The sequence below is a fragment of the Metarhizium robertsii genome (assembly GCF_000187425.2).
Source record: "Metarhizium robertsii ARSEF 23 chromosome Unknown MAA_Scf_1, whole genome shotgun sequence".
NCBI lineage: Eukaryota > Fungi > Ascomycota > Sordariomycetes > Hypocreales > Clavicipitaceae > Metarhizium > Metarhizium robertsii.
This window is the reverse complement of record NW_011942149.1, coordinates 2,893,453-2,917,659: the sequence shown is the minus strand read 5'-3', so window position 1 is coordinate 2,917,659 and position 24,207 is coordinate 2,893,453. Positions and strand designations below refer to the sequence as shown.

Here is a 24,207-nt window from a genome sequence, read left to right as displayed (position 1 = left end):
TCACCAGAACCAGGGCCCGCGCGCGTATTAGGTAGGCATGATGTCTGATGGGCTGGGGAAGCGCAATGCAATAGGCTGATGCGGTCTGTGCGGTGCAGATTATACTAAATATGTATGTAAATACTTAAGTACATACGTACATGCCCTGGGTCGGGGTTGGTTTCTGGCCACAAGGCTAGACTAGACGGCACTGACGGATTCGCACAGACTAGAGTCGTTCATATGTACGTGTGTATGTATTTCCGGGAAGCTCATGGGAATATGGAACCAGAGGCAACGTAACGTGGTCCACGAAAGACGGAACATAGGACAAGTCGGTTCCCAATTCCGGATCTTTCCAGATCATGATGCACGCTGTTCATGCGCCTATAGCGGGCTGTGGGGCTTCTCTGGCACGTCAAAGTTAAACAAACCACCTTCAAGCATCAGCACTCGAGAGGTTCAAATGTCTGGTTGGCCCTGCCCGTTACACATGTACAAGGAAGGAAGGAAAGACGGAAAGACGTGCCCGACAGTCGTCACTGACCCACTGCTCGCGGTGGACTAGCAGGGGCCTGGACCAAGCGTGTAGCTGCAATCTTGGAGCCACGGCTAGCAGCGACCCGTTGACCTCTCAGAGCCCTCGCAGCGGCTATGGGCGACAGGGTTCGCGTTCCAGAGCGCCGCCTCCCGACAACGTGCCCATCTGCTCCATGGCTGCGTGGGATATGTATGTTCTCTATTCCTGTCAACCGTCCTGAACAACCAAAGTCCCCGGTAACAGTCAAATGCAATGCCCATGCCTAGCGGACCCGTACCAGCATCGCCCTACCCCTTGTTCATCTCCTGGTCGGACCGGGCCCATTGCAGCGCAAGGCGGCTCCTACGTGCACCTAGGACCCAGGCTTGCGAGGTCTCGACTATCGCACACATCATGCACCACACCGTGGGGCTGTAGACTGTGCTATCGGAAGGAAGCGACCGAACGTCCCGTCAAGCCCCGGTGTCCTCATTATTGTACGGAGTAAGGTCCTCCAATGTCGGAGCAAGCTCATGATTACGTACATACGCTACTGGTTTGAACAGCGCAGGCGTACGCCCAATGATGGCGCCAGCAGTCATCTCATCGCGAACGGGATCGACTATCAGCGCCTGGCTGGGTGTCTGATGTCTTACGGAACTACCTTGGGTCCATGGCCAGGTCGCCAACAAAAGAGACACACCTAGGTGGTCTGCGCCCAAGAAGAGCGACGCGGGTTGTCCTCTTCAACCACATCTGGGTTTCGTATAAATCACTATATATCCTGCAACATGTGCGTGTTGCAGTCACCGCGGGCTAATCTTGATATGAGATATTATGCCATGGCATGTTCCCAACAGGACAGCCGCAGTTGCGCCCAAGTCTGCTCGTGAGGACGGCGAGTTCTAAAGTGCCAACCAACAATCCTAAGTAATACTGGGACAAGAGGGAAGCTCGACTTGATACCTACACGCACTCACCATGTTGTCGCCGATAGACAAACAAGCAGACCAGCAAGCAAACAAAACAGCCCTGTTATCTGCTGACTACCGCACGTAGAGGAACATAAATACCTACTTGGAGGTATATAACACCCGATTAAATAATACATGGTACCTGCCTGGGTAGATAGACAGTCGATATGTGTACATTTATACGACGCGGGCGAAAATGTGTTGCCGTGCAGCTCCCAGCCACACGGTCAATGATGGTGTCAAGACGCCAACACCACCACCTCCCAAAGATGGGAGGCCACGGAGCCCGTGTTCCTTCGAAAGCGAGCGCAATACGCAGAGTGACGCCATCAGGGCGATTGAGCCAAAATAACGCGCCTACTACGTACGAGTGCCTACGTCATTATGTCAAAATGCTCGAGTGCCAGAGGTCAATGGGACGGGCATACATGGCCTGTGGCTTTTTTTAGGAGATGGGATATTGGGATATTTGGCTAGAGCCACGTGTTGTTAGTGAGGTGGTTTTTTTTTTTTTTTTTTTGCCACATTCTCCCGGGATGCTTTCACCATGCAAACATGCGGCATCATGTATGAAGACTCCGACGGCTGCTTGCGAACAAGCACACAACACAAGCTTCAGCCTGGTGGCCCCAGGCGGTGAACCTCTGTGCGTCGCGTCTTCATTTAATGTTTATTGGAAATCACATGCATGAATCAAATACAACACAGCAAATACTCTCTCTCCTTAGCTGCCAAACGGCTCGTGGAGACTCGCTTACTTAAGAAAATTGTATGGGAGGGGAGGCCCTGCGAGCCATTTGGCAGCTAAAGAGATCCCGTACGTTACAGTGGTTTCTCTGCCCTTTTCCTTGTCAAGTCGACACCGATCACGCCACAGCCACAACCACACACCCAGCGCCACCGACCCCCCCCCTTTGCCGCCGGGTGGGACCTCGGTGGAGTCGACTGCCGCCTGCTCTGTGTACAATGTACTTAGTATGTACCTAAGTACTTAAAGTACATAGAGGTAGGTGTCTGGTCTTTTGCTGCTTCTCATAGTATGGAGTGTACAAATACCTAGGTACCTAGGTACTTAAGCGAGTAGGCTGGTACATGGACGCAACCGTTAGGTTCTATGGTTTATTATTTTTGCAGCCTGAGTACCTACTTAAGTAGGTAGGTGGTCAAGTGCATAAGTACATAGGTACTTACCTAGGTAGCTAAGTACCTACTTAAAGTAAGTACCTACTCAAGTGCTTAGAGGTAGTAGTAGTTGATTTCGTCCATGGTGCCCAAGCCCCAGACGTTTGATATCAAAACGATGGCCTCGAAGCACGGAAATGTTGTCATGCAAGCACCTGGAGGTCACCGAGGCCGCCGCACTGGCCAGCCTGCAGGTGTCAAGATCAGCATCGCCATGACTGCAAACAGCCGGGGTTGGCCTTTGGGGATCTCTTGAGCCCCGATCCCAGCTGTTGAATTGGCGCTGTACGGAGTATGTATATGTACCTGAAAATTCAAATGTCCGGTTGGCGTGCATCCAGAAAAGACAAAAGTCGAGCACAGGCGCTGCTAAACTGACCTCGGACGTGTCGAGTCAGTCTGCAATAACCGTCAATCAATCAATGGCTCCCGTCTCCGACCCAGCCACACCTCCCCAACAGCGTGTCAGTGTCTACCAAGGCGCGGGCTCCTGATCATAGCGGCAGTACTGTATGTATGTATGCACATGCTCCGTACAGGGATCACAAGAGGTTCTAAATTATCACGGGGTGTTATAAAGCCCGATACATTAAATGAAATTTCTGACACACAGTCTTCTCATGGCTAATAAGGTTGGTGGCAGTCAGGGAACCACCACCCCCTGCGTATTCTAGGTGTCTTGGCAGTGCTGAACTTGTTCACAGAGTCCAGAACCAGATACTTAGTACTATCTGGCCTGGTCCTTTCTGGTCCTGGCCTGGCCCTTGTTCGCATGCTGTTTATGCCTGCACGTGTCTAGTGTCCGTCCTCTGCCCAGTGCCCAGTGCCCAGTGCCCAGTCGGTGCTCAGTGCCCAAGTAAGTACATGTATGCACAAGGACCTGCCCCCGCCCACCAGCTAGCCCTCTGTCTCTGCTCTGTCTGCCGGTGCCGCCTCTCCCGCGCTCTCTCGCGTATGTCTGGTTACAAGAATCCCGGTGCATACTCCGGCATTCGAGCGCCAGGCCACAGGCCAGATGGCTGTTGTCTGCGAACTGCCTGGCCATCGGCCATCTACAATGTAGGTGTGGCCTGCAGCTGGGGGTGAGGGTGCTTAGGATGGCCCCACTGGTCCGTTATGGAGTAAATACTACTAGTACTCGAGTACTCCGTACTCCGTACCTGATGTCACTGAGCTAGCCCTGGATACTACTCCGTACAGCAACGCGCCTGGTCCTTAGCGCTGTCTGGTCGGTGTGAATGCCTGGGTCAACGTGGTTTTCAAATTTCGAGCGCACCTCGCTGCTCAGGTGCTCTATTGCTCAAGTGGCTTGTCCCCTGCCATTCTCCCATTCTGGCATTCCGCTATTCCGCTATTTCTCCCATTGTGCGCCAGCGCCTCTGGACCGCTCGACACTCCCCAGGGCCGACATTGAACGTTGAAGCAAACGACCAACTGACTGCCAGCCCTGGACTTTCTCTTCCGCGCGCCGTGCGTCAACCTCAACCTCGTTCTCATCCTCTCTACCACGTCACTTCTCCTTCCGGTCGTTTCTTGTCACGCCCTGTATATTTTCTCCGTCCGCCACTGTGCCTAGCCATCGCGTTTGCGCTCCAACTTCCACCTGCGACTTACTATCGGTTTTAGCCTTTAGCCGCCGCCGTCTGTTCTTGTCGCCTTGCGCTTCCTCTTTGGAGCTACTACCAGGTCCCCCCGTTGCTCCTAGCTTACTCGCCCCAGTTCTTGGTCTTGCCTCGCGCCTCATCTTCAACTTATAAGGCACATGGGTTCCTGACCTCTGCTTACACGACGATTTACATTATCTGCGGCGGAAACAAAAAAAGAAAGAAAGAAAAAAATAAGACACGACAGAGTATTTGGTAACGAGTCTTGTCGAGCCAACCCGGCGAAGCAGACGGATACCTGTTGCCACTGCGCTGCGGCATTGCGGTATCTGCTGGGTTGTCACATACGTCCAGTCCGCACCACCATGTTTCGGCAAAGGCAAGAATCTCCCACCACCGCCCTTACTTAATTCCTGCTTAAGCGGAAGTTCTCTCCTTGCTTGGCAAATGTGCCAATCCTGCCCCATTTCCAAGTACTGCGCGTGCTTGGTCGCCTCCAAGACCTGGGCTTGGACTGGGGGCCGTATATCGCTAACACACCATTGCCTTTGCCAGTGACTAACCTGACTGTGTGAAACTAGAACAAGCTCACAAAAGCCGGGCGATGACCTGTTGGCCAACTTTAGGCAACAATTTCCGGAAGTTGCTGCCGTCACCTCGGAAGCGTCTGCACCAACTATTGCTCAGGCTGCATCTGCCGTCGATCACCCCATCATCAACCTCCCCCCTCAGGATCAGAGGTATGTGTGCCTAGCTTTCTCCCTCCGGAGGTGCAACCGACCTCTCTGCTCGAGGGCAAATTTGGCCTTGTTTATTCATGCCGAAATGCCGTGTTTGCACGTTTTGGCTCATTAAAACAGGCATTACCGTAGCGTGACCCGGGGACTAACTTGACTGATTATAACCTGCAGGAACCCAAATGTCGAAACCGACGTATTTCGAGACCAAGATCCTACGCCCCGAGCATCTCATGAGCCATGGAGATTCACTCCTTCCCTCCTGGACCCGAACTCGTATGCTTTCAATGCCTTTGCTAGTACCCAACCCGGGTATTATGTGCCGACCCCCGGGGGAAACAACCCGCTCCTCCATTCGCAGACAGGAAACTTGCATACCCCGACAATAGCAGCCGGTGGACTTTCTACGCCGCTGTCCCTACCAAACTCTGGCGATGCGCTTCATGCTGGCGCGACTGCCATGGACTTGTCCGGGTTCCAGACCCTGCCACCTCACCAGTTCCATCACTTCAATCCATTTATCCATGGAGCAACCTTTGCGCCCACTTCGTTTGTCCACCAGGATACTGGATATGAAACTATGGAACAAGATGGTGTTGTCTTGGAAGCAGCACCGCCAGAACATCGCGTGCCCTCGATGGTCCCGGCGGCCCTGCAGCAGCAGCAGCAGCAGGCAGTTGGCCATATGATGCAAATGGGCCACGCACTGCCGCCGAATGCCGAGAAATTTCGTTTTCACTGCACCTTGAATGCGCCTACCGCCATGATCAAACAAGCTGATGAGATCCCGATAACATACCTCAACAAGGGACAGGCTTATTCACTCTCGGTTGTCGACACAAGCGGAACCTTTCCGATCCCACCTGGTACCAAGTACAGGACCTTTGTACGTGTTTCATTCGAGGATGAGGAGCAGAGACAGAAATCTAGTGTCTGCTGGGGCCTGTGGAAAGAAGGTAGAGGCACCAACGAGGCCCATCATAGAGGTGGCAAGCTTCAAGCCGTGGAGTACGTCGAAGCGGGCCAACCGGCAGAGAATGACGATAAACGAGCACGCATCGAGGTAGAAAGTGCATCATTTGATGGGTTTTGCGTTACGTGGACTCCGGGAGCGAATGGTTCTCATGACGTTAACCTTGCCGTTAGATTCAACTTCCTGTCCACAGATTTCAGTCATTCAAAAGGAGTTAAAGGAATTCCGGTACGGCTGTGTGCGAAGACTAGTCTTGTACCCGCCGATGGCTCCTTACAAGATGCAGAATCGAGTCCTGAAGTTTGCTTTTGCAAAGTCAAACTTTTTCGAGATCACGGAGCTGAGAGAAAGCTGTCCAACGACATTGCCCACGTCAAAAAGTCGATTGATAAGTTGAAGCAGCAGCTTGCACAGATCGAAAGCGGCATGAAGGACATGGGTAAGAGAAAGCGGATCAGCAGTGCTACCAAGGGAAGCGATCCACAGCGACCGGGAAAAGTGCAGAAGCACAAACGGACCTGGTCCATGTCGTCGACTAGCTCTAATGCCGGGTGCGGTGGAAGTCGCATGACTTTGGAAGAAGACCTGCAAATCAAGCTGCAAACGCTGCAAGATATGTTTACAAGCACCAGACCCGTCAGCATTCTATATCTGAGAGGAGAGGACTTGGATGATCCCGACCTTCACCCCGTATCTCTTCCCGGAGATATGTCTCCTCCAAACAAACTGGAAGTCTCCCGTGAGGGACCTAACTGGCAAGCTCGCAGTACGAAATCCTCGGTTGCAGGGTCCATGGTATCTCCATCGCCCAGCTCCTTGTCTCTCGTCTCCCAGGCATCTGGCATGTGGCAGAATATCGATAACACCACCGCTTCCGGGAAGGCATTTGAGCAAATATCAAGAATACCTCGAATGGACGATGCTGGCACCTTGAGTGGATGGATCGAGGCTCTTGGGGTTGATCCATCATATCGACCTCCCGCAGAGCAGGCTGAAAAACCTGTTGCCTGTTTTTATGTCCAGTATCGCGACAAGTCAGAGCAAGGGAAACCGACATATTACCGAGCCATTTATCTTTCGAAGCGAACCGTAGAAGAATTCAATGGTCGGATTTCTAGCAAATGGGGCCTTGAACCTGCGAAAGTTTTGCGCTCTCTACGTGTAATCCAGGGAGGGCTGGAGGTTGAAATGGATGATGATGTTATCCGTGAACTCAGGGAAGGGCAAGATATGCGACTGGAAATCGAAGAGGTAATTGAACAATCCACGCAGACCAAGCGCGAATGGGAGATGTTATTGGACGAGACTGGAGCTGATGGCGATGACGTTGCACCTCTTGCGAAGGGCTTTGTGCTTCGGCTGACCTTTTAATGACACTGCCGTCATATTCCTCTACCGACTCTGTCATCATCCGAAATGACATGCAGCGGGCGTAGTTGAGCGCTACTTCTCTCCCGCCAAGTTTTCAAACAAAACAAAAAACAATCAAAGCATGATCAACACAATGTACTTGGGTTCATTCCGAGGTATCAACGTACCCCAGTACACGATACACATTTTTAGCGAGGAGCGATAACTTTGGAGTTTGGTCTGTTCTTCTTTCTTTTTTCTTATCGATTCCCCTATATAATCGGTCATGATATACCACGGGCTGCGGGTCTAAAGAGCATCCATTCTCAAAAGACAAATATCGATGTTGAGAGAATGAGAGAGGATGCAAGGAGGCGGACTACTCAACATCAATCAATCATATTTACGCTTTGTTTCATACGGCTTCAAGAACAAAGCAACTTGTGTCGTTGATGCCACCAAGCGCAGAAGCGGAGGCGGACATTGCTTCTAAGCTGTGTTTTTGGGCACACTGGGTGTGCTTGATTTTTATTTTTCATTTTTTTGGCCATGTAATCACGGGCAGCTTTTGTGTAAAGGCTTTTTTTTTGTACGCCTTTTACTTGATTGTATTCAATTTGCATTAGCAAGTAAAGATACAGGGGAACAAGGGATTGGAGATACCCATGGTCTGGGTGTCGGAGTTGCTGGATTGAGCAATAGCTGTAGATTTATGAGTGATTACGACGACGACTGGTTTTGACGGATTGGTTGGCTGATGGTAGGGCGAGAGGAGTTCGGTCTTGTCCTCTGCTATTTGGCAGAGCATTGTCAGGCACTGTACTTGAAGAGTATTTACCGAGTACAACATTGTAGGGAGTGAAGAGAGGAGCTCAAGCTCGATTCAGGAAGACAAGTTATTCGCTGTGGCCATCAGCGTTACATTGCATGCTACAGTGTGGACGACGAAGTGGGACGAAACGGGACGAAGCGGGATGGAGTCCTCCTGTTGGAGGGGAGGAGCTTGTGGCTGACGGCATCGGGGGGTGGGGTACTCTGAATGGCTGAAATACCAACGCGCCAAGTGGGTCTTTCCAGCCAGTGTCCCCAGGTCTATTGACTGGCTATCAGCTACATTACCAGACCGACTTCCGGCCGGCACATGACAATTCCTGACCGCGTCTTGGGAGAGTTTTTCTGTCATTAGAAATAGGGACCGCGCCGCACAGGCACCTACATGGTAGGTAGATAAATTGATGGGATTCTGAGATGCATGGGACGCACGGAGAAGATGGCAGGCACAGTGCAACACGAAAAAGTCCAGACGTGAAGCGTTTATTACCTAATGTAGTTGCATGAGCCGCTAGTCCGGAAATGACCATAACATGCGAGTCTCGATTGCTCAAGCGCTCCACACTCCTAAGGCAGCACAATTCAGCATGATTTGCCGCAGGCTGTTCAAAAGTTAAATATATTAAAAGATATCCCGCACTGTTTAAGAAACGTCTCGGATTGACGCAGACTCTTCCAAAGTATAATAAATTAAAAAAAATAAATAAATAACTCCGATGTAGCTGACGTACGGAGTAGACGATGGTCACCAGAATACCCCTGGGCCGGCGAAGGCACTGGGGTACCTGCGGAGTACCTATGCAGTCTAGGAAGGTGCCCATGTATATACCTACTTAAGTAGGTAGTACTCCGTAGGTAGGGCTATAATACAGATTCATGGTACTAGTTGCTTGTGTGACAACGGAAAGGAGCATTTGCTCCTTGCTCCTTGCGACCAATGACGGGGCGCAGAGCGCAGGTGCGGAAAGCAATGTTGGTGGTGGTGGTGGTGGTGGTGTTTGTACTCCCCGGGGCGTGAGGCAAGTGGAGCGCAAGACTGTTCACAACCGCCTACTCCGTATCTAGCGCGGCATGAATACGTGTATTCATTGACTGCTTGAAGCGGTTTATTTCTTCAAGCGCCAAGGAGTCGACGCCAGCTGGGAAACACCCCGGGCAGGGGTGGATGACAATTAACGCGTCAATGCTAATATCCGGCGAGCGCGGCTCGTCGCTGCATTAGCCACAGCCTCGACGGGGCAGGGATGTATTGCGAAACGACATCTGGACCCAGAGAGGGTGTGCATGTAGCGAGCAGTAACGTCCTGCAACTGTCTACGCCGTGATGCCTCCAGATGGCATGATGACTGCGAACGTTCTGGACTTGCGGGGGGTAGAATGGTGCAGTGTGGCTCACTGGCACGCGAAAGATTTGAATGATATCTTTTGCGAGACGGCATGCACATTACCCGAATGTAGATATTGACGTCTATGCATGTCACGGCCCGTCCGACAGGCTGAGCTCGTCATCTCCAGCAGCTTTGCGTCCTTGGCCAATCTTGTTTCATCGCCAACACTGCCTGTTGTATCTGCCGCGGCCGCCCCCTTTCCTCGTGAATACCGAACACTACCCACGTCGAACATTGAGCCCTCCGCGCTTGTAATATCATTGATGCCTTGACCTGCAAGACGATGGTCCCCTGACTCCCCTCGATCCCCGCTGGCCATGTGCCGTCCCTCTATGTCCATTTGGGGGAATGTTACACAAACCATCGAGGCCTGATCGTCGTTCCATCCAACTGCGCGAGGAGTGCTCTTGCCCCCGGTTTTTGAAGCCGGCCATCAAGAAACTGGTCTTCCACGGTGGTAAGTAGGGCCCGTGTACTCTGGATACCGGGCACATCTCGACGCGGACTGGAGTTGACAGTCGTGGTGGCCTAGTATTGCAGCACCTCGCCGCCATACCAAGTTGTTCGTCAACAAATACTTCATGAATGCATGGGTTGTGACTTTGAGCCCGCCGGCCTGCCGAATTTTCGAGCATCACGCACCTCGTCGATCATTGATTGCCTGATGACCTCTGCCGAGTACATCCCCCAAAAGGACGACCCAACCAGCGTTCTTGACGAGAGACACGACCCCGACTGCGACCGGTCACATATTAGTTGGAAACGCACAAGCCAATGAGAGACAAGCACTCGGACGGATTTGGGAAGTCTTGCTTGCGTCGGGAATACCGTTCGACGAGACCTTTTGGGGGTCTTGGTGCGACCGCCGTGGAAAGCAGGTCCAAGACAAAATGGCCCGATTTAGGACGACATGAAAGCACCCCCTGCCAATGGACACTGAACTTTGAGCTTGGCCTGCTTGTGCTAGCAGGCGTTGACAGCACGACCATCTCAACATGAAACGGAGAAACTAGGGCATATATAAACTGTTTGACAAAAACAGGTCCACCAAGTGCTAGATGGACCTGTGTGCTTGTTAATGATACTTGCCATCGTCTTTAGTACAAACACGCACAGATGGCTCTTGTCCCGCGGCAGAAGGGGTGTCCCATTTGCCCAACGGTATTCGCCGGAGGATCGACAGCCAAGGTGTTTGAAGAAGAGGAATAGACGCCACGTTCAATTTTGACACGTCTTTTCAATACAAGGCTGTACAACAAATTGTCCGGCCAGCCGGCAAAGGAGCATCTGTGAAGAGGGAGAAAAAAAAAGGTGAACCAACTACACAGTCACCCATGAATCTAGTGTTCCACCAGACACCCCGTCCCGTCCCGGGGCTGTCGTACTTGCAAAGATTCCAGAACCTCCGTCGTGTACCGAGTCGTATAAATTGACAGCTCTTAAGGCCTCTGCTTCCTGGTACTATCCGAGATGGAACAGGTGCATCCTTGGGGAGGAACGATTTAGCAACACTATGGATTTTCCAAACATGAAATGGACTTTGGGTCACTCACCAGTCTTCTCTGATGCCTGGGAATCGTGACGGATGCACCGCCTGAGGCATGTTTAGATCCCCAGCCAGCATTTCCAAGTTCTCGTAGGCATGCTCCCTGGCCGCCTCCGCGCACATGTCGGTGTTCTCAATGATACTCAGGGGCCAGGCCAGACTCCTGCCCGAAGGCGCGAATCGTCGCCCGAAATCGTCCACCTCCATGAAACTGGGGATGCTGGCGAGAACCCCCGTTGTAATGGTCTTTATGTTTTCTCTCGCGTACTGCTGAAGCCCGGACAAGTAATCAGCCAGGCTGGCTTCGCCATCGGGCAGACGAAGTCGAGCGAGATCAGGATCCAGCTGCCCGGAGGCGACTTGCCTGATCAAGACGACTAAAAATATGCGAAGAAGCCGAACAGTGTTCCATAGTTTGGCGACGTACGCGCTGGGATAACGATGGCAGACTCCGCCATACGCCCAGCCAGGGGCATGAGAACTGGGCTCGACCGCGTACGACATCCAGGCGGGACACTCATTGGAGAAGGCGACAATTCGGCGGTCTAGTTCCAGAGCCTCGTGGACTAGATTGCAATCAGGGCCAGCCATGGCCCTTGCCTTGATGGAGGCAAGCTGCTGAACCATGGGCGCCAACTTGACAGAGGGATCGTTGGGGTCGTGCAGGAGTGTGAGCTGCTTGTCCAACGCGACGAAGTCGTCTGGCACCGGGATCGACCTTTGAATGCAGCTAGTTTTGATGTTGTTGCTGGCGTGGGCGACCATTTTACGGGAGAGGGGGCACTTGAACTGCTGCGGCCCTCGCAATCTCAGGAGCTGCATGGCACCGACGGTGTGTGTCGTCCAGCTCGTGGGCGACTTGCCGGCCTCAAAGACAATGGCCTCGAACAGGCCGAGCACCAAGACGGAGACGAGTGTTCTGTCGAGGACCGCGGCTTCAGGGTTGGACAACAGCTCGTTGACCCGGGTCAGTGCGACTGCGTACTTTTGCCTTGCGCATTCGAGATATTCGGCGGACCGGACGCGGCGTGAATATGCAGCCAGCGCCGTGGCCGAGATGGTGATGGAGCATGCGTCTTCCGGATCTGCATCTGCCAGGCAGAATGAGGGCACATATCTTTGGAAAGGGGTAGCGGTGATGTAGGACGTCAGGAAGTATGCCATGGATGCTTCCTGTAGATTTTGCCGCAAGGGATACGAGGGATCTCCCATCAGGGAGCTTACCAGTTGGCTGAACGGCCATATTAGATGCTCAACGGGATGTTTGGCGCCCGCCTCCGGCTCTGGTACACGGTGTAGTGTTTTCCTCCTCGTTGGAGCCTTTGGAGCCTTTGCAAACTTGCGCGTCGTGCGGCTCGTCTCATCTCGGACTCGCAAGGCGCATGGATCCCGGTATCCGGAGCACTCTATTCCTTTGCGCTTGCATGGCGAGCATCCCGTGGGCACTCGGTCGCACTAGATGTCGGGATGTGTTAGATGGTGTCTTTGTCGCCTTCAAATTACCCTCGTTCAATGCCACGGATGGGAGACGCAAGGGGTCCTGCATTGTGCAGGCTTCTGAGGGTGCCGACGCAGGGCTTACTCTTAACCTCCTCTGTCGGCATGAAAGACATGCCGTGGAGGGCAGTCCACTAAACACCATGAGTACAATCAATCTCCCCCCTGCCCTCTCCAGCAAGTATTGCGACGGGGTCAGGTGTGTTTGCGCCAAGGCTTGAGCAATTCGATGTTTCTCAGTAGTAGAGTACCCGAGGCTGGTTTCAAACAAGCCGGGAATTGGCGGCGGGAGAGTGACAACTTATTCAAAAATCACGAAAAGCTGATACCAATGCGGAAGGAATCGAGAAAATCCCCGGGATTTTGTACAAACTGTACCAGGGTGGTGGGAGGCAGCCACGTCACACAAGTCCGTTTCTGAGCCTGTACAGCCCAGCAATGACGCCCGCGCTGTGTGTGCCCTTTTTGAAGACGTGGTAGACGCGGTCGAAGCTACAAAGGCGGCGTTGAATACTCCGTACTTATTAGAACCAACATATGTATTGCCAGCGAAGCTATCTGACCGGCCAATGATGCGAAATCGTGAGAAACAGCGCCGAAACGCCTGCCGCACTGGGGAAGGCGTCGCATGTCTGATCTGACTCGGTGCCCCCGAATGTGGAGAGCAAGCCACCATCGGTTGCCTCTTTACAAGATTATGCTTTGCTCCCTGGCGGCGAGATTCCCATCAATTAGGCCGTCTGACTGTGCCATCCAAGGTTGGTGGCGCAGCCAAGATGATTCGCGTCACTCAGCCGCTTATTTCCAGGGCTTCGGATATCGGTGCCGGCTTGTACAAGGACAGCTATATATCATACGGATCGAAAATCTCCGTTTGGATATTGTCAAGTGGGAAAGAGTCTTGACATGGACTATCCACAGCCTCTCTTGTCGGCCCTATGGCAAAGCGACAACGAAGGCCAACGAGGGGATGGCCTCGCTCCATGCGACAGATAAGTACGGAGTATTAACTGATAACCCGTGGCGAAACTAGCAGGGCCCCACGGGTCCTGATGACTTGGTGGCCTTGAGTGGTTGTTGACGGGCGCCATGAATGACGATGGGCCTTTCTGCTCGGAACCCGCACGCTGCACGGTATTTTGTGATTCGTAATTAGGAATCTGCTTCCTGTCCGGATTTGCTCCGGAAAGCTCGTGCCTGCGATGGATGCCTACAGCGAAAACATGAGGCCACTTTAAGGGAGGTATAGATATTGGCCAGGCAGCGCCAGAACTATCCCCAGACATTCTTCCAGGCACCAGTTTCCACGATCAAGGGTCCAGAATATAAAATCCATGGTTTGTGTGCTTTACAGAAAGCTTTTCAAAAACCGCCCCTACAGAATAGGGACCAAGAACACTCTGCATCTTCTCAATACTATACGTACCTCAATAATGGCCTCCCGAACCACCTTCACAGACCACAAGGACACCTACCAAGCCGCCTTAATGAGTCTGTTTTCAGGCAAGCCAGAAGACACAGAAGGGGATTTATCCAAATTGCTTGCCCCCAACTTTACTCTGCGAGATCAGGATGGCACGCGCGACTTTGCGGCGTTTGTGTCGCACATGCGCTGGCTACGCCAGAATGTGCCCAGAGTCACTCTCACCATTACCCAATTCCTCCGCGACGGGCCCCAGGTAGCCGACAGACACGTTGGGATAACGACACTGGAAGACGGTACGGTTTTGAAATCCGAGACGTTCATGTTTGGAGTCGTTGCCGAGGACGGGAGACTGGTCTCTCTCGTGGAAACCGTCAATCAAATCAAGGATTAATTAAGCAGCTGAGGCGCAGAGGGAGATGGGCCAAGATGAGCCCGAGCTGGGTAGACAAACTAGCAGAACATGTATGTGCACAAATTTCATGATGAAACCTTAATTCGACAAAACGCCTAGTGCTGGTGGCCCTCGCGCCCCTTCCCACAGCAATCGCCCTCCATGGCAGCCCGTGCAAGTTGAGCACGACTCAGAGGACGAGGCTCTGGGAGAAAATCGTAACCCATGAGGTCTGGCAGCTCGGCAGGCTTGACCTCTGCGCCCTCAATGCCTCCAACGTCCCGCTTGGCCACGGTAGACTTGTAGATGTTGTTTAGCCAGTTCCCGAGACGGTATCCTCCCTTGGCGATCTGCAGCTCGACGGTGTCAATGACAGCGTTGTAGTACTTGGGGTACAAGTCGCCCTGCTGCAGAGCCGCGGAGCCATTGGGCATCACGACGGAGCAAACAAAAGTATTGGCTTCCGAAGCCCATCTGGTCGCCGTCGCTATGGCGTCTCCGACATCATCTCCCCTGATCCAATCTGCCGCCTGAGATTGGTAACTCCCAGAGGTAATCTGCTGTATCAAATCGTTGGCCCAGCTCTGCGCATTTGTCAAGGCACCGCCTCCAACCAGCTTCTCGGGGATATACGTGTCCCAGTCAGCGTGCAGATTGTCCTGGTATCCATCAAAGGTGACCTTGATATTGTTGCCGCCGACCTGGTAGGCCTCGTCGTGCAGAGGCTGCGTCAAGTCTCCGGTGAAATGAACCAGGAACTTGAGTGCTTGGGCAATGTTGTCCTTGCTCAGGCTCTTGCTCCCGACACGCTGGGTGTAGTTGGCCACGGCTGAGACGGAGCATCCTTTGCTGCCGCAGTCGCGGTTATAGTCGACGTTGCAACTCGTCGGAGGACTGTCTTGAGCGTCAATGAAGTGAAGTGGGGCCGACCATTTGCCTGCGGCCGTGGCCCGATAGTCGTCGGCCCAAGAGGCAATGTTTGCCAGGTATGAGTCGGAGGTGTCGCCGAGGACACCCTGCGCCCTTTTGTGTTGGCAAGTCTCGATTAGCATCAGTCGGTCTAGGGGCATAGACAGCAAACGCTTGTAGCCCACTCGGATTCGAAAACCACCCCGATGGGGGCTTACCATGATGCCGCTTCGGAGGATAGATAGTGCTGGGCAATGTAGGCGACGGTGGCGTGGCCGAGTTTACCCCAAGCATAGGCGCCTTTCGTGGCGGAAAGACCAACTAGAATAATACTTACAAGCGGCGACATGACGTTGCTGACGAGTATATTTGTCCTGTTGTGTAAATTGTCCTGGATTTATTTAACAACCACCTGAGTTAGTTGCTCGAATGGCCGAAAGAGGAAATGGAAACTGCGAAAGGGCTTGGCGAAAACACTTGGCAACAATCTTGAATAGCCTAGTTTGTACAAACTGCAGACACAGTCTGGGGAACGTGGGGGCTAGTCTGGACTCTGATGGGGCGTTCATCTAGTTGTGCGATGAGGACCTTGACGGCCACGGTAGTTATTATATATATTCGTCCAAGTCACCGTCTGCCTGTTGCTTCTATCAGTCCACGCTCCGCCGCTGACCGTCAATCCTGTCCGCAGCAGGAATAATCTGCGTTCTTGACGACCGTCTATCGACGCCAACGGGGTCAACACTGGGAGTAGTTCCGGGCTCTGAATGGTCAACGTTGCTGGCCATGCTGTGGCTACCACTGCCTTTTTTGGCAGGTCGGGACAGTCGGCACAGCACGGAGACAATGAATTTGTCCAGCTGATAGGGGCGGCGGCCATCTCCACCGGCTGATACATTTCTGTAGCGTTGAACTAGGGTTGTGGCATCCGAAACTTTCAGACAGTCTTTAGCTGCCATTTTTGGCGTCGGTCTCGAAATCGTCCGTATGACGAATGATCAGCCTTTATAGTGTTTTAGATCCTTGTACCCCCGCCATATATGCACACACGTAGTAAATAACAACATGAAAGGACTTAGGAGGCAAAGGTAGAGGATTTCCCCGGTTTCAAGCCATGCAGGGGTATTGGCTTAAAAGTCACTACGAGTAAAATGGCCACCACTCTGGACTGGGGTTTATGTCTCTTCCAAACGCTGTAATATGGGTGGATCCCAATACCCTGAAAAAAGATGAACTTTTGGAATTTGCCGATTCTATGAAGCTGATCCCCGAGAGTCCACCAACGGGCTGTACCTGACGTGGCCGGTGCCAGATTCAAAGAGATTAGGCAGATGGTCCTGAACTTGTCCTCGAAGAGGTTGGTCTCATGGGAACCCGTATATTCTGGTGCCAGTGGTAGGTATGGCCGTATGTGAGAGATGTAAAAGAAAAACTGGCGTATGCACAGTGAGTCCAGTGGTAACACACAACAAAAAAAAGGAGAAGTAACATACGGCCGGTAAGAGTATAGCCAGCCCTAGGACCAAGTTGCGGTTTGGCTTGACGAACACGAACCTCGCGCGGGCGTCGTCGTCGTCGCCGAAAAATCTCAGGCTGCAGGGAGTTGGGCGTGCCGGAGATGTACAGCGTCGCGAGGAGGGCGCCAAACAAGGCGCGTCGTCAGGGACGCCGGCTCCCATCTCGACAGTCTTCAGCGCGTTGGTGACAACATTGAAGTTGACCTTTCTTTCCGTGCCTGCTTGATGGTCCATCACAGAGACTACTCGGAGGGCTCGAGTGTCCCTTGCCGAGTGGCTCTCCTGAGGCAAGCGCAAGCAAGGCAGCTGACAAGTTGCCTGCCTCCGATGTTGCGCTTTCCCAACTTTGTGACAATCTCGCCCAGTGCCATACCTACCCTTTTGGTCAGTGACGTTTATTCTTTCCCTTGAAACCTCACGGAACACTTTACAAAGAGGAAACAATAAGCGAGCACGTGCTTTCGAAATGCATAAGTTCGCGTCCTTGTCGTGTTCAATTTTGCTTTCTTTTCTTTTCTTTCCTCTCCACGTATACATATCTCATTTTATATTTGAAACACGCCGCTCATCACTGACGCTCAAGAGGCCAGGTTGGGTGTTGAGATTGCCAGGGCCCTGCGTGAGGCTACTAACACCCTGGCATGATCAGCAGGTTTGGTAAGTACCCGGCATAATGTTTGATTTCTGTTCCTGTGTCCCTGGTATTACACACCTCCAGGTGACGCACGCTTCCTTTTTTTTTCATTGCATTCGGGGGCTTGTCCGTCGATGCGAAGAAGAAATTGACCTCCCTTTGCCCCTTGCACATCATCCTCTCCTTGTCGTGATTCTGGAGATTCCGTGGGCTGATGACCAACACTTGAGAGGTCAGAGTGGGTATCCAGATTGTGATTGATAGAAAGTGTTTTCCTGCCATAAAGTCATGGTGTAGTGGAAGATAAAACAGTTGGTGTAAAGAAGATGACAGAGGCTTTGGAGGGCAAAATCAATGCTTGGGGAGGAACAAAGGGGACATCTTATAGGAGCCCTCAAGCTCTTATGTAGGTGGTAGTCTCGACTGCTTTGCGCGCCTTGGGATGTAATTAGATGGGTCACGCTGCAACTTGGCCTCGCAGTTGCTTCATCGTGAAGAGGCTAATAAATGCACGTCGTATCAGCTAATCCCTTAGCAATTACCTGTCGCACTCGGTTCAAGTCGCTAGGCATCATGTTAGTAGCAGTAGCAAGCAGTGCCTTGGTGGTGGCGCGGACAATTTCCAAATCCGAGTCTGGTCGGTATAATCGGCCAAACAGGCAGGGAAACACGCCTAGTAGGTGTGGCCGCGAGAGGCGGCGTCACGTCGCCGGGTCGGGCGGCAACTTTGGAACGACCTTCGCGCCTTCCTCCGTGCGATATGTCCAATCCATGACTCATTAGGTAACAAACTAACGTCGGCGAGGGTTCGCTATCTTTGCCATGTGTTGTTTCTTCAAAGTTCATGGCAGAAGCCGGGTTGTTCCCATTATTCTTTAATTAACGGACTATAGGACGTGCTTGTGCGCACCAATTACGACTCTACAATGATGGGCTCATGGCTGCTCCTCCGCGCGTCATTAGACTCATTACCATCGACTCGACGTATTGCGTCATGCGGTAGGGCCTGTCTCGGTGTCTCCCAGCCGCTGCAGAACCAAAGAAAGAGGGAACTTTTTGAACTTTGCAAATCCCTATCCATAAGACATATACTGCAATAGGCAAGTCCTCAAACTCGAGATCCACTTGCAAGGGAACTCAGCGTAGCTTTCCAGTGATGCATACTGCAGACTCTCGCCTTGCGGCTTGACCGCTATCATCGATCCCACCCCGATCCAACGGAGAATCCGGCAATGATAAGCCGGGGACTGCGCTATCCTGTCATCCAGCCAGCCTAATGCCATCGGATTAGGGCATTTGTGGACAGCTCGCATTGCCATGCGTGAGTTGCCGGTTGCCCAAAAAGGTGCCCGGGTGGCCGACCCTTTGCTCTGACCAAAACAAGTATTGCATGTCGATGATCAGACTGCATGTAGTAGGGGCCTGTGCCTAGCGAAATGACGATATACCGTTCGGAGTCACACAGAGCTTAGACGCGGAGACACGGGTGACACGAGAGAGTAACATTTTACTAAGCTGCATGTCCTCCACGGTATATAAATGCCATGGTTGAGAACCCGAGAGTCCCTTCCAAGCCAGCTCAAGCATCTCTCGGCCTCAAGCGAGCTACTCATGATGAAGAACCAATTGGTGCTGTCCCTGTTGGGACTCCTGGTTGCCACCGCAGCAGCGCGCACTTCCGAGAGCCACCGCCAGCTCCTACAGCAGTTGCATGGAGATGACTTGGCAGACATCTCCGACTATGGCGAGGCTCACACTCCTCCGTCAGTATATACCCGGACCAGCCCTGATTCGGGTCCCCATCGCTTCCTGAACAACAAGACCGAGAGTGAGTGTGCCGGGCCTCTTGAACTTGGTCTCCTGTGCCCATGGAAGGGGACATGTGATTTACCCGTGACCAAAAATTGATCATTGATGTTAACATACACGCTACAGAATTCGCAGTCAACGGTACAGGGCTCCCAGAAGTCAATTTTGATATTGGCGAGTCGTACTCAGGACTCCTGCCCATCAGCGACAAAAAGGACGAGAAAGACAACCTCTTCTTCTGGTTCTTTCCTACGGACAATGACGAGCACAAGAAAAAGAAGGAGATAACCATCTGGCTCAATGGCGGAGTAAGTCGCTTCTCCCCGCCCGTCCCCTAGAAAGAAAAAAAAAAGGAAGAGATCATCCCCCCTCTTTGTCATCACCGGGTCTGACTGAGACACACACCCCAGCCCGGCTGCTCGTCTCTCCTTGGTCTGCTCCAGGAGAACGGCCCATTCGTCTGGCGCCCCGGCACCTTGAAGCCAGTTCGGAACCCTTGGAGCTGGCATCATCTTACAAATATTGTGTGGATCGAGCAGCCCGTGACTGTTGGCTTCTCGACTGGAAATACCACCATCCACAATGAAGATGAGCTGGCCAAACAATTCCTGGGGTTCTGGAAGAACTTCATCGATACCTTTAGCATGCAAGGCTACAAGGTGTACGTGGTTGGTGAGTCGTATGGCGGATACTACGGCCCGTACATCTCCAGCCACTTTGTCAATGCCAACGACACCAAGTACTACAATCTCAAGGGCCTCATGGTGGTTGACGGCATCAGCTTCGACGGGGATGTCCAGTCCGAGGCCATTGCCGAGACGTTTGTCGAGCAAAACTACAACCTCATGCCCTTTGACGACCGCTTCAGGGCCGAGCTGCACAACACTTCTGAGCGCTGCGGATACAGAGACTACGTCGAGAAGTACTACGTGTATCCTCCGGCTGGAAAGCAGCCCTCCTTGCTTCCCTGGCAGGAGAGGCTCCCCAATGGAACCGTTCAGTACAAGGATGGGTGCGGCAACCTGTGGAATAGCATCTACCGGCAGGCCAGAAAGGACAACCCTTGCTTCAACATATACAACATCCTGGATCACTGCCCAGATCTCTACGATCCCTTGGGTGACGACCCCTACTTTAACCGGGAGGACGTGAAGAAGGCCATCCACGCGCCTCTCCAGGTCGAATGGAGCGTGTGCGTCAACACGGCCTTTGTCAAATATGACGAATCTCTCCCCCCGTCCAAATACGAGCTCCCCAATGTCATTGACAAGACCAAGAATGTCATTCTCGTCCAGGGCGGCACCGATTTTATTCTTCCCGCCAACGGCGTCCTGCTGGCCGTTCAGAACATGACGTGGGGTGGGAAGCTGGGATTCGAGTCTCGTCCCACCGATCCCTTCTATGTCCCTCGATACAGCACAGGCAGGGGGAGCGGCTATGGCACCGATCTGCCGGACAAGACGGGCGTTGTGGGAACGTCCCATCATGAGCGTGGCTTGATTGTTGTCGTGACCGGTCTCTCTGGCCACGAGGGGCCGCAGTACGCAGCCACGTCTGCCTTTAGACAATTGGAGAAACTCCTGGGACGCGTACACAGCTTGAGCGACACTACGCCTTTTACATTGCCGCAGCTGAAGAACGTCACGCAGGATGCCAAGCCGCTGGGTAAAGGAACGTTTCCTATTCCTTGGATCTACACCGGCTGAGGCGTAGGTAACGAACCCGTCTGAAGCAGGATTCAGAAGGCATAATATATCATATGAGTAATGCAAGTACGAATTGCCCAGTATAGTCAATACCTGTCAGGTCTTGCATCAAAAGCAACAGCGCGCTGGACTGCGACATACAAGTTCCAATTGCTCGCAAACGTGAACCGTAGCCTCTCCTGACAACGATTCCATCAATTACCAATGTGTCAAACGTATCTGATGTAGTTGTATGTGTAGCCAATGCGGAAAGAGAGTCAAGAAAGGCTATATATAATTCGCTCATTATGCACACTATATACAGATATCCAGTGCCGCATATGTACAACCAACCCCTGCGTCATGCGCGTTAGATAATCTTGATTCGTAACCCATCTCTTGATTCCCAGCAACGTTATAGATTAGTCCAGGACTGGAAGCAGGCCCTGCTCCTGGGCTTCCTTGACGGCTGCGTTGTAAGCGGCAACAGCCCTGTTATAGTCGCTTCTGTCACGCTTGGTAGCATCACCGCCGCCGAATTCCTTGACGGCCTCGTAGTAGACATTAGCGAGTCCGTCGCAAGCATCTTTGGCCGAGACGCCCTGGCATTGGGAATACAGGCTGTTTCACGTTCACGTCAGCCACCGTCCGTCTACTCACGTTGCGAACGGGTTCCGCAGAAGAAGCATGAAATGGCCACGTACTCGGACTTGAAGTTGGAGTCAATCTTGGCCTTGGCAGCCTTTGTGAAGCGCTTCTGAATGCGGTAGTTTTGGTAACCAAAGTCGTGGCGGTGGCACGCAGGGAGGAAGGGAAAGCCAAAGGGGTTGTCTGGCGAGCTGGTGCAGCCGTCTGAGGACCAGTCCAACGAGGGGGGTTCCTTGGCGTTGCGACGAGCCTCAAACTGAGGCAGGCTCGAGCTGAAGAGGAGCTGGTCGGTGACGGTGTTGATGTCCTGGCGCTTCGGGGTGGTGACGTCGGACGCGGGTGCGGCCAGGGCCGTGGTGGCCAAGGCGAGGAGAATGGCGTTGTTGAACTTCATGTTTGGTGAGGATGAGAGCCAAGAACAAATAGGTGGTATCCCTAAGAGCTATCACGGCAGGAAGAAGAAGTAGAGGATGAGGGAGGCCAGGAGACGGAGGAGGACGAGACTTGGAAACCCTTTTGAGCCTCGACAACTCTGCCCTCCCTCGACTTCAAGGGAAACGAGTACCATCTATATACTCCCGCATCTCAAGGCTCGACGAGATGAATAGACATGGCGCTCTCCCACACCCACGGACAAGGTTCCCGAATAAGAATATCGGTAGGCTCGGTTGGCGCCGTGAGCCAGTCAGGCCCGTCGCCATCTACACCACATGATTTGCCTTGCGAATAGTGACTGCCCAATCGAGCACACCACCTGTGCGAGACGTGCCATGCTATTTGCCAATGGCCGATCTGTTTCCAACAGCTCGAGGAACCCGGTGGAGTGGCAAGGGGGCAGAACAACCAAGTTGCCGCCGATCTACTCCTCTCTGGTACCAGCATCTTGGGTTGAGACAGCAGCAGCCGCCGCGCCAAGACGGACGTTGAAGCCTACGAACGGCAGGTGGACGAGCCGATTGTTGGCGTCTCTCGCTTCAAGGGAGGAGTTGAGGATGCGAAAGAAAAGAAACCAAACCCACGGCCAGGGGACCCTGGGCCACATGAGTTCCCACGCCTACTAATCAAGCGGGGAATGAGATGAGCCGGAGCGGCGATCGACACAAAACCGGGCCTGGGTTGCTACATGACAGTGATCACACAACCCCCAGTATTCCGGGTTATGGGAGCAGTGGGAGTCGAAGGGCGATGGAAGGGCCAATTGTTTTGCCGTGACCACTGGCGACAACTACCCAAGCCAAGCTGGGCATGGTTGGTGAGTGTGTCAACTGTCTCGTCGTCTGGCTTGGCCGGTGTCCGATTCGGTGATTCTAGGCGGACGGCCGCCAAGGGCCAAGACGACTAGATTTGGAGTCAAATTTTGAAAAATGTATCGACATATGTATGTATGTACCAGCATCTACACCATGACCGCTGCCAATGCCAAGCATCTGCCTCCACCCTCCCCGCAGAGATAAACTAGGCCAAGATGCGGGATAAAGCCCGGCGACCACGTTGCTGGTAGCTGCGATGCATCAAGGTTTTGCCTCTAGAGTCCATGGGCTGAAAGGACCTTTTGCCTAGTCGGACACCGAGTGCGCCATTTCAGCTGCGGGCCGGGCCAAGAGGCAACTTGTCTTTGGCGATGGGCCGCATGTTGTTGCCAGGATTCGTTTCATCCGGTCCTGGCCATTGTCTTTGTGCCTTTTCAGACTCTGATTCAGTGAAATGGGCGACATGATGTGTCTCTCAGCGTCGGCGAGGGAGCGAAGCGCGAAACATGAGACGTGGGAGTCGAGGACGGTAAAAACAGGGCCTCTCACTCACGGGGAGCTATGCATAATGAAGCAAAGTCAGGCAACTGCCAAGAAGAAGATACGGAGATGCTCCTTCCGTCGACTGTTGGACATTGGGCACATGAAACACAAAAAATAAATCACTTGCGCCTACATAATTTTTGGTATGAAAAGAAACAAAACCAGCCTATTTTACAGTCCCGTCTTGCAGTGCCATGTACGCTTCAAGCCGTCATCGAAGCGCGTTTCTAATTTCGCTCTCGTCGAATTCCCCCAAGTCCATCATCTCCTGCTCGCCATTCCTGTACGCCCCTTTCAACAAGCCAACCACCTCTAGCGACATGAGAGTGGCAAACGTCGCCCAGATGAAGAAGCTGAATGCAACAATGGGCTGCGATATGGCGTATATGCTCTTGCGATTCTCAAAAAGATCGCGAAGTATCGACGCAATGGCTATGGAGCCGCCCAGCCACACTATCGTCGTGACTGCCAGTAACAGCAAGGCCACGAGGTTGTGCAGCGCATACGATAACACGAGCGGCGTGATGGAAATAAAGGCCAGGGCGAGGATGGACCAGACGGTGTTGCCGAGCATGAACAGAATCGATTTCGACGGCTGGCTTCCTTCAAGGCCACTTTCTAAGCTGGTCGCTTGATTTCCAAAAGTGTCAGCGGCGGCAACTTTGTCCACGGTCAAATAGGTTACAAACCATAGCCAGTGAGCCCGAGCTGAACAAACAGCAGGACGGCGAGGAATGCCTGTCCAAGGGCGATCAAGTACGGATTCATGATGCCAGTTACGCCGGTTAGTAGTTACATGAATAAACGCAACATG

At 52.8% G+C, this 24,207-nt stretch overlaps 8 protein-coding genes across 8 annotated transcripts; 3 read left to right on the top strand and 5 right to left on the bottom strand.

Moving 5' to 3' along the window:
• Positions 1-3,609: 3,609 nt before the first annotated feature.
• On the top strand, positions 3,610-7,340 carry MAA_04538 (CP2 transcription factor; the record flags this gene model as incomplete). The annotated part of the gene is made up of 5 exons (XM_007822634.2): positions 3,610-3,714; positions 3,856-4,125; positions 4,282-4,421; positions 4,841-4,999; positions 5,171-7,340. The coding sequence occupies 5 exons, from the start codon at positions 3,610-3,612 to the stop codon at positions 7,338-7,340; spliced, it is 2,844 nt and encodes a 947-aa protein (XP_007820825.2).
• Positions 7,341-11,087: 3,747 nt separating this feature from the next.
• Positions 11,088-12,248, bottom strand: MAA_04539 (uncharacterized protein; the record flags this gene model as incomplete). The annotated part of the gene is made up of 1 exon (XM_007822635.1): positions 11,088-12,248. The coding sequence occupies one exon, from the start codon at positions 12,246-12,248 to the stop codon at positions 11,088-11,090; it is 1,161 nt and encodes a 386-aa protein (XP_007820826.1).
• A 1,766-nt stretch (positions 12,249-14,014) lies between these two features.
• MAA_04540 (mitochondrial substrate carrier protein) lies at positions 14,015-14,398 on the top strand (the record flags this gene model as incomplete). The annotated part of the gene is made up of 1 exon (XM_007822636.1): positions 14,015-14,398. The coding sequence occupies one exon, from the start codon at positions 14,015-14,017 to the stop codon at positions 14,396-14,398; it is 384 nt and encodes a 127-aa protein (XP_007820827.1).
• Positions 14,399-14,514: 116 nt separating this feature from the next.
• MAA_10671 (prefoldin subunit) lies at positions 14,515-15,656 on the bottom strand (the record flags this gene model as incomplete). The annotated part of the gene is made up of 2 exons (XM_011412389.1): positions 14,515-15,421; positions 15,526-15,656. The coding sequence occupies 2 exons, from the start codon at positions 15,654-15,656 to the stop codon at positions 14,515-14,517; spliced, it is 1,038 nt and encodes a 345-aa protein (XP_011410691.1).
• A 301-nt stretch (positions 15,657-15,957) lies between these two features.
• MAA_04541 (Phospholipase C/P1 nuclease, core) lies at positions 15,958-16,266 on the bottom strand (the record flags this gene model as incomplete). The annotated part of the gene is made up of 1 exon (XM_007822637.2): positions 15,958-16,266. The coding sequence occupies one exon, from the start codon at positions 16,264-16,266 to the stop codon at positions 15,958-15,960; it is 309 nt and encodes a 102-aa protein (XP_007820828.2).
• A 2,806-nt stretch (positions 16,267-19,072) lies between these two features.
• On the top strand, positions 19,073-20,973 carry MAA_04542 (Peptidase S10, serine carboxypeptidase; the record flags this gene model as incomplete). The annotated part of the gene is made up of 3 exons (XM_007822638.1): positions 19,073-19,286; positions 19,394-19,575; positions 19,678-20,973. 3 exons carry the CDS (start codon positions 19,073-19,075, stop codon positions 20,971-20,973), a joined length of 1,692 nt encoding a protein of 563 aa, XP_007820829.1.
• Positions 20,974-21,374: 401 nt separating this feature from the next.
• MAA_04543 (Phospholipase A2) lies at positions 21,375-21,994 on the bottom strand (the record flags this gene model as incomplete). The annotated part of the gene is made up of 2 exons (XM_007822639.1): positions 21,375-21,573; positions 21,657-21,994. The coding sequence occupies 2 exons, from the start codon at positions 21,992-21,994 to the stop codon at positions 21,375-21,377; spliced, it is 537 nt and encodes a 178-aa protein (XP_007820830.1).
• A 1,610-nt stretch (positions 21,995-23,604) lies between these two features.
• On the bottom strand, positions 23,605-24,161 carry MAA_04544 (uncharacterized protein; the record flags this gene model as incomplete). The annotated part of the gene is made up of 2 exons (XM_007822640.2): positions 23,605-24,023; positions 24,083-24,161. 2 exons carry the CDS (start codon positions 24,159-24,161, stop codon positions 23,605-23,607), a joined length of 498 nt encoding a protein of 165 aa, XP_007820831.2.
• Between the last annotated feature and the right edge of the window lie 46 nt (positions 24,162-24,207).